This window comes from Dermacentor variabilis, chromosome 8 (assembly GCF_050947875.1).
Source record: "Dermacentor variabilis isolate Ectoservices chromosome 8, ASM5094787v1, whole genome shotgun sequence".
NCBI lineage: Eukaryota > Metazoa > Arthropoda > Arachnida > Ixodida > Ixodidae > Dermacentor > Dermacentor variabilis.
In genome coordinates this window covers 14,581,399-14,590,820 of record NC_134575.1, presented here as the reverse complement: position 1 = coordinate 14,590,820, position 9,422 = coordinate 14,581,399, and the positions used below count along the sequence as shown (strand labels likewise).

The 9,422-nt window shown below is 46.6% G+C and overlaps 1 protein-coding gene across 2 annotated transcripts; it reads right to left on the bottom strand.

Annotated features, from left to right (window-relative positions):
* Nucleotides 1-322: 322 nt before the first annotated feature.
* LOC142589682 (uncharacterized) lies at nucleotides 323-8,251 on the bottom strand. 2 transcript variants are annotated; one of them, XM_075701224.1, is made up of 4 exons: nucleotides 7,977-8,251; nucleotides 2,537-2,567; nucleotides 1,304-2,364; nucleotides 323-465 (listed from the first exon to the last, which is right to left on the bottom strand). In XM_075701224.1, exons 1-3 carry the CDS (start codon nucleotides 8,020-8,022, stop codon nucleotides 1,353-1,355), a joined length of 1,089 nt encoding a protein of 362 aa, XP_075557339.1. In that variant the 5' UTR covers nucleotides 8,023-8,251; the 3' UTR covers nucleotides 323-465; nucleotides 1,304-1,352. The 2 variants fall into 2 exon arrangements, with proteins under 2 accessions (XP_075557339.1, XP_075557338.1); XM_075701223.1 differs by lacking the exon at nucleotides 2,537-2,567.
* Between the last annotated feature and the right edge of the window lie 1,171 nt (nucleotides 8,252-9,422).

Genomic DNA, 9,422 nt, shown 5'->3' with positions numbered 1-9,422 from the left:
ATAAAATTGATATGTGTTGAAGTGAGGTGGTTGAGTGCAGTGATCGCGGGACACTTGGACACGCTGACTTACACAGTGATTATTAGATTCCTATAAAAAGATAGTTTTTTGAAATAATGGCTTTGAAAGGCATCTTACAAAACGTGTCTTCGACATAAGTACGTCTCGGCTTTTGAGGAACAAGAATTATTTTTTCATAAGTCCCCTTGGAACTTAAAGTACCTGCTAACAGTTCACCACAGCGCAACTTGTAGAGGTTGAATTCTGATAAATCTCGAAGACATTTGGGCCTGTAATGCCATTAACCACACTTACTTATCGGTAGAGATGAAAATAAACACGTTTATTCTCAGTCAGCTTGTGCGTTTCAGTGTATTGGGCCGCTTACAGTTGAGTTGATCTTTATTATTCCGCAACAAGTAGTTCCATGCACATGATATGAAGAGCAAAGCAAGGCTCCAAGTCCTGAAATGAAACAAAATCGGGAAAACGAATGTAGCAGTTTACGTTCGCAGCACAGTTTCTTTTTGTGTATGCAACACAGCACAATATAGCCGGGGTTGTGTTACGAAAGCTCGCATTTTCAACTTTCTTCTAAGTATGGAACACCCGCCGTGGTTGCTCAGTGGCTATGGTGTTGGGCTGCTGAGCACGACGTCGCGGGATCGAATGCCGGCCACGGCGGCCGCATTTCGATGGGGGCGAAATGCGAAAACACCCGTGTACTTAGATTTAGGTGCACGTTAAAGAACCCCAGGTGGTCAGAATTTCCGGAGTCCTCCACTACGGCGTGCCTCATAATCAGAAAGTGGTTTTGGCACGTAAAACCCCAAATATTATTATTAAGTATGGAACGCCCTCGCGCTATGCGAAATAACCTAGTAAACCACTGGAAGATTCTTTAAACTAAGACTATACCTTTTTACACTTTTTACACTGTAGATTAGACTATTCTGTGACATTTGCAGGACCTGCCATTTACTGTTAGAACCACGTTCACTGTGTCAGCCATCACCTCATTCCATGATAAATGCACCCCTTCTATTAAGATCACTGACGCCAAGAAGCACTCAGGCTATTACTGAAGAATGGAAGACTACCTGAGCACGCAGACAGCTGATCACGAACTTCCGCTGGCGACATTGTTCAGGTGTCCGCACTGAATATGAAGGATACGGTGATGAGAAGAGCTTGTCTCATTCTTGTCCCTCTCCTTAATAATTTACAACTATTTTGTTTGCTCTACGCCTTTTCGAAAAGCTGCGGTATTAAACTGGTACAGGTTTCCCCACGCCATACTTACTCGGCGTTTTTGCATGGAAAATGGGTGCGTTCCTCATGCCTATGCTTCTCTACTCTTCCAGCCCTCCTTCAAAACTTGCTTCGTCATCCCTGTTCTCCTCCTCGGCGTAGTCTTCGTAGGCACCAACGTCGTCAACCTGTCCTTCCTGACCTCCTTTGGTGCCGTTCTCCTGAGTCGGCTCTATGGGCCTCCCCTTCTGGCCCTTCGTATCCTGACCACCACCACCAAAGTATTCGTCAGGTACCGGTAACCTGTCAGTTTCCCTCTGATCTGAACACTTGAGGTGACTCTTTTGGCCACCCTTCAAGCAGGGTCTGGATGGAACCTGAGGATACTGAGGGCGCTGGGGATATTGGGGATACTGGGGATACCGATGCTGTTGTTTTTGTCCTGTGTTTTTCCGTGAGCGGGAGCCAGGGCGATGTTGCCTCTTTGGGCCCTTCTGGCGGTGCGGACGCCGTTCACGTTGTGGACGTTCGTAACGCTTCTTGCCATATGGTTTTTGAGGCTCCTGTATACTCTGTGGTCGCTGATGGTGTTGCTGGCCTTTGATGTTTATAGGGCGCTGTTGCTGCTGTTGCTCCTGTTGCTGCTGGCCCTTGATGTTTATTGGGCGTTGTTGCGGCTCTTGCTCTTGTTGCTGCTGGCCTTTGATATTTATTGGGCGATGTTCTTGCGGTTCTTGCTCCTGTTGCTGTTGGCCTGTGATATTTATCGGGCGCTGTTCTTGCGGCTCTTGCTCCTGTTGCTGCTGGCCTTTGATATTTATTGGGCGCTGTTCTTGCGGCTCTACCTCCTGTTGCTGCTGGCCTTTGATATTTATTGGGCGCTGTTCTTGCGGTTCTTGCTCCTGTTGCTGCTGGCCTGTGATATTTATTGGGCGCGGTTCTTGCGGTTCTTGCTCCTGTTGCTGTTGGCCTGTGACATTTATCGGGCGCTGTTCTTGCGGCTCTTGCTCCTGTTGCTGCTGGCCTTTGATATTTATAGGGTGCTGTTGTTGCTGCTTCACTCCTGTGGCGTCTTCAGCAACGTCATTGTCCTGGTCGCCGTTCAGGCTGGCACTGTGGAACAGCGGACGCAGGAAGATATTATTATTGGAGCAGTACTGTCATCAGTATATTTCTAATTTAACTTGTTCCACACTTAACTGCTCGAGTTTGCAATTAGGTTAACAAGAAATAACAGCTCAAATATATTTCTAAATGCATCTTCAGAAAAAAAGTTGTTACTTGCCTTTCTTCTCCATTATAACTTTCGGCAGCCGCTGAGAAAGAAAGACGGGGAGATTTGCTCAGTGATCTTTATTTAGAGGAAATTGAGTGAGATATGATGGTTTACTATGTAGCGACCGTCCGTCACTATGTTGTTCAGGCATCACGGAAATACAGTTTACCTCGCCTTGCCTGGCCGGGGGGGTTATTGCCCCCTGCTCTTTTTCGGAGTCGAGGAGGCTGCCCGACAGAGGCGTCACCACAGCCACTCGGCAAACCTGCTTTTACATTTGAATAAAGTCAGTCGACTCTCCGTTGTCAACCTGTCAAAACTTGTATTCCTTGCCTCCGCTAAACCGAGCTCCGAACAAGTGGTGACCCAGGACATTTACGTTTTTTTTTCGTACACTAGCCATGGACGACGCTGCTCTTACTCCTGCTGCCGTAGAGGACGCCACAATTACGTCTCCTGTCGTCGCCGCAGAGTTTCAGCTTCCCAGCTTTTCGCCCAAGAATCCCCGAGTTTGGTTTATGCAAGTAAGGGCCCGTTTTCAACTGCGGCGCATCACTTCACAGATAGCAAAATACCTGCACGTAGTCACCGCGCTATACTCCAACATCGCCGATGCCATAGACGACTTGCTAGCGGGTAGACCTTCGGCCATCGCATACGACGACCCTAGGCACACAGTCCTGCAACACCTCGAGCCATCGCAACAGTGTAGGTTCCAACAGCTCCTCTGCGAGGAACTCGGCGACCGATGACCATCACAACTGCTGCACCGGTTGCGTCACTTACTGGCTGAGCACTCCGCAAATTAGAGCCAGCTTCCAGTTTTGCGCGAGCTGTTCTTGCAACACCTTCCGCAGTTCGCACACATGGTACTGGCAGATTTCGACGAGATGAGTCTCGATTGGCTAGCTTCACTCGCTGACCACATATGCGACTGCTCGTCTTCGGCACAGCTACCTACATCAACTGCGAGAGTCTCAGGCCCAGGATACCGACTCTCGCGCCTGGAGGAAACAGTCGACCGCCTTACGAGTGCGCGGGAGAAGCTGACGACTGGCGGCAACACTGCCGTCTCGGCGCAACCATTCGGCTTCAGTCTCGCAGTGCCCCCAGAGACTCCCCGCGGCACTTGTGCTATTACCATCGTCGATTTCGCCAACAAGCAAGCCACTGCACTCGCCCCTGTTCGTGGACGGAAAACGCACCGACCAGGCGTTAACGGCGGCATGCGACATCGGCCCTAGAGCAAGCCGCCTATTCACGTGTGTCGACCGGTACTCAAGGGGATCTGAGGAGACACCTCTACAAGGCATTACGGCCGAAACAGTGTCGGAAGCATTTGCTGTTACGTAGGTGTCGCGGTACGGTTGCTCTTTGCGCGTAACTACTGACCATAAGAAAGGGGATGCGAAAGACTTGAAAAATTATAGACCGATCAGCTTACTGTCCCTTGCCTACAAAGTGTTTACTAAGGTAATCGCAAATAGAATCAGGAACACCTTAGACTTCTGTCAATCAAAGGACCAGGCAGGATTCCGTAAAAGCTACTCAACAATAGACCATATTCACACCATCAATAAGGGGATAGAGAAATGTGCAGAATATAACCAACACTTTTATATACCTTTCAGTGATTACGGAAAAGCATTTGATTCAGTCGAAACCTCAGCAGTCATGGAGGCATTACGGAATCAGGGTGTAGACGAGCCGTATGTAAAAATACTGAAAGATATCTAGAGCGGCTCCACAGCCACCGTAGTCCTCCATAATGAAAGCAACGAAATCCCAATAAAGAAAGGCGTCAGGCAGGGAGATACGATCTCTCCCATGCTATTCACAGCGTGTTTACAGGAGGTATTCAGAGACCTGGATTGGGAAGAATTGGGGATAAGGGTTAATGGAGAATACCTTAGTAACATGCGATTCGCTGATGATATTGCCTTGCTTAGTAACTCAGGGGACCAACTGCAATGCATGCTCACCGACCTAGAGAGGCAAAGCCGAAGTGTGGTTCTAAAAATTAATCTGCAGAAAACTAAAGTATGTTTAACTGTCTCGGAAGAGAACAGCAGTTTACCATAGGTAGCCAGGCACTGGAAGTGGTAAGGGAATATTTCTACTTAGGGCAGGTAGTGACCGCGGATCCGGATCATGAGACTGAAATAATCTGAAGAATAAAAATGGGCTGGGGTGCGTTTGGCAGACATTCTCAGATCATGAACAGCAGGTTGTCATTATCCCTCAAGAGAAAAGTGTATAACAGCTGTGTCTTACCAGTACTCACATACGGGGCAAAAACCTGGAGGCTTACGAAAAGGGTTCTGCTTAAATTGAGGACGACGCAACGAGCTATGGAAAGAAGAATCATGGGTGTAACGTTAAGGGATAAGAAAAGAGCCGATTAGGTGAGGGAACAAACGCGAGTTAATGACATCTTAGTTGAAATCAAGAAAAAGAAATGGGCATGGGCTGGACATGTAATGAGGAAGGAAGATAACCGATGGTCTTTAAGGGTTACGGACTGGATTCCAAGGGAAGGGAAGCGTAGCAGGGGGCGGCAGATAGTTAGGTGGGCCGATGAGATTAAGCAGTTTGCCGGGACATCATGGCCACAATTAATACATGACCGGGGTAGTTGGAGAAGTATGGGAGAGGCCTTTACCCTGCAGTGGGCGTAACCAGGCTGATGATGATGATGATGATTGACCGCGATTGGTAATTCCAAAGCTCGCTTTTTACTGCCCTGGTGAGACTGCCCGGCACGCGTCCTCATGACACCACCGCTTAGGAACCACAGATCAATGGCATGGTCGAGCGTCTGCACCTATAACTGAAGGTGTCATTGACCGCCACGCTCGACAGATGGCACTGGGTGGAAAGGATATCGATAGTACTACTGAGGCGACGAACAAACAAGGATGAGCTCGTAGTCAGCGCAGTCGAGATGCTCTATGGGTGAGAAATTCGTGTTCCAGGCTGGTTTTGAGGCACCCATTAATGCACAACGACAGCGGCCGCGCAGCACAGAGGCTATATTCCTGGCTCGACAAGCTTCGACCTACAACCCCACGTATCGTCCCACGGGCGATACCTGGCGATGCGTTTAGTTACCTGACAATGAACACAACCATGCCCGTCTTTCTGCGAGCCAACTCTATCAGGCCATCATTGACTCCTTTCTATAAAGGCCCCTTTCCTGTGGTTTCACGTTCAGAGACAACCTTGTAGAATGACCGTTTGCTGAAAAGAAGATACAGTGTCGTGCGACCGCGTGAAGCAAGCTTATCCTGAGCATTCTAGGATTGAAGGGGGGGTGGGGGTTAGCCTATGTAGCGACCGTCTATCCCTACGTTGTAATCACTTCGCGGAAATCGAGTTTTCCCCGCCTTGCCTCGCTGTGGAGCTCATTGACCCTGATCTTTCTTGGAATCGAGGCTGTCTGACTGGGCCGCCACCACAGCGAATCTGAAAACCTGCTTTTACTTTTGAATAAAGTTAATCGACTCTCTGTTCGCAACCGCTCACAACGTGTATTCCTTGCCTCCTCTAAACCGAGCTCCCAGGAACTGTAAAACAGCGCCTACAATTTTGAGCAAAATTTCACAAGACCTTATTATGATATTGCTGTGCGCGAATCTATCACATAAAGGCGCGCAACATAATACTTGCAGAAGAAAAACCAGTCTCAAAACTAAAAGGACAAGAAGAGAGGTTCACACCCCAATGACGACTGGTCGTTGTGGTGTGAATCTCTCTTCTTGTCCTTTGTGTCTTGTGACTGGTTTTTCCCTTCAACTATGTACAAACCGGCCCGCATTTCAACCCTTCAACATAATACTTGCGGGGACCTTTGTTCTGCACATTGAAAATAACTAACCTTAGGCGTTTATTAGCTCAATACGGGCAGCACTGCTAAAATCGTGATAAGAATGACAGAGCCAGTCAACTCAAGTGGATATTTGATTATAATCATTACCTGAATTATGTGTGCTGTCCCGGCCAGCTTTCTTATGCTGTTCAGTATGTTGAGCACAGGGAGATATGTTGGACTTCGCAATCTCTCGGAAAATCTTTACAAAGCTTTTTACGCGATCCACATATACGTTCCTTTTTCTGCTATACTTACAGTAAGAAGGCTCTTTCTACAAGGCAACTGCTCTGATAATGTTTCTTTATGAATACTTATACATACTGATATTCAAGAAAACAGAGCAAGTGTTTCTTCAGCTAACGACATATACTTCGGGGGTTCCCGACTATGTTATTACTTCAGCGAAAATCGAGGTGGCCAAACGTATTGGTGGAAAGGAATCGCTATTCGTTTTGTGAGACGGAGCGCTAATTTCCAGAAAAAAAGAGATTAGGTAATGGCGAAGAAGAGCCCTTTTGTGACTTGCAGATCTGACAAGTACGAAAACCTGTCAATCAAAAACTAAGTGATTGTGCGCCGCCCAACATGATTTTGGTAATTTCAGTCGTCAGCACTACCGGCCAAAAGAAACTCCGGTGTACGTCGCGCGCTATTTTTTTTTAAATAATTGTTGAATTTTGCTTTTGAGCAAACGCCTGTCACTGTCCCCGCCTTTCCAATTTTAGGGGCATCTTAAAAAGTAATATTTGCCCCTTCCCATTATAGCTTTTATAGAATGCCCTCGAACGACGGCGAAATGTAGTTCTACAAAGAGATATCCCATTACGTTATCTTAATTGGAAAAATTCGGCACATACTTAGAATCTTGTATGGTCATCCGTATTATTACTAGTTGCCTAAACTAGGAAAGAAATGCTTCACAATAATGACGAAATGGTTCTAGTTTCTGTCAACGGCAAGATGGTGTGGGAGCTTAAATGAGTCGATGTCAAGTGCCTTTCGTTTTTGCGTGCTATACAGCTTAGCCTGCATCGTTTCAGTCCAAAGTGGCTGTTCGGTGATCTATTACAAATTTCTATTTCTTTTTTAGAAAACACAGCTTTAATTAGTGTCCTTGGTTTCTTTTTTTATCTCGAAAGTTCTTGATTCTGACATTGTGTGTCTTTAACGCTGAACATGGCAGCTTCTCGTCGAATCTACTTTAATAACAAAGTTTTCCTAATAAGTTTACCAATGCGGCTCAATACTCCAGGAAACATATTTCACCTAATAAGACGAATTGACTGAAAACACACTTATAACACCCGTTCTTTTAATGCAGTCATAGGATGTGAGACGGGAGGCTTCGCAAGTAAAAAAAGAGGTTCTGCGAGAACAATAAATACAGATATTGCGCTAGGCTAGTTTATGCCTGCAAACACTCTAGAATTTCAGTGACCCCCTTTGTGAAAGCAAGTGATGTGATCAAGCCGCGAGACACTTACATGTGCGATTTAAAGCAATAAATAAGGAAACTTGTCTAAGTTTATCATCCGTAAGCAAAGCAGAGGTCTTAAAGGACAATGAACATAGTCTTACCTAAAGAGAGCATCAAGGCACAGATGAGAAATACATATCCATTCATGGCGACCGCGCAAGTCAAACCACTGGAGACAAACCGCTATATAGGTGGTAAAGCGCCCATTGTGAGGAGGCCTCCATATTGCAGCTTCTAACGGGGCCAATGAATGTTGTCGATTCGTGGGCGCCGTTCTCGCAACACTCTCATCGACCATTCAAGCCTGCTGCCAGTTTTTTAAGAGAGTGCGCGACCAATCGTCTCTTCTTGATAGTTGCCGCCGCAATCGGAGTGAATCGTCTCGTAACGGAAGAAAAACAAAAGAACCACATATTTCACGTGCGAAAGCGCATTTGTTGTTTTCCCTAGTTCTCGCAAATCAAGAGATCTGGTGACATTTCCGTTGGCACTGTTCAAAGAGTCTTGCAATGATATATTTCCAAGAAATTTGGCCTGAGAAACTAACTCTATACGCTAATTTCTTTCTGATTCTCTGGGAGAGAAGCCGTATGAACTACATTCTTCAAACACGGATGAAAGGCCTGTGTTTTTTGTTGGCACTGCGAGCTCGTTTCATCGGAGCAGGGCTTCTCAATCTAAACGCAGGAACAGGCACAAACACGGAGACCCCTTTAATTTGCCATCAGAGATCGTTGAAAAACTGAGCACCTGCGCTTCACGTGTAGAGCGTTTGGAGACGTAAATCATTCCATTCATCTCTTTGTGTGCTCCATCGTGCTAACGATACAAATTTTGAAGCAGCAAGATTGCCCATTGAAGGATGTGCGTCGTGATAACTCTTCACATAAAGGTGCCTGATTATAAAGAAAAGAAAAGAAAACGAAATACTCATTGCATCTGATCGAATAGCTGCTCGCGGAAGCGCAGTGTCTATACGGCTTCTTGAATAGCGTGCAGCTGCGTTTAGGAGCAGCTCCCAATGCGAGGCATCACTGCTGTTGCTGAGAGTGCGGGGGTTTACGCAGTTAGGCGGTACGAGGTGTATAAAGTCACTGACCTGGTCGCATCGATTGGGAAGGCTACTGCTGCACGTGGCAACCTTTCTAGGGCTTTCATTGTATATTTCGTTGCTATTCAAGTTCTCAACCCCATCCAGGCATCCAAATACTAGATCTCTGCTCAACCATATAGGCAGAATTTCGTAGGTATAAGGTTAATCTTTGCAGGTTTACTTACATGGCCTTTCAGTGTATGTCGCCCAGTCAGTCCGTGGCTCCCTTTGTATGCCGAAAGCGATGCTAATAGGTTCACGTCATTTAAACTGACAATTAAAGGGGCCCTGTACCACTTTTTATGGAAGTCGAGAGACTCACTTAAAGTAGACCATTTCAAGAATACTTTGCAGCAAGAAGTACCTAAACACGTTGAGAAAAAGCTCGAGATCAACGGTTGCGTATGATCCCATTCGCTGTGCTCCCGTTGCTTCTTCAGTGCCTTGCACTGCC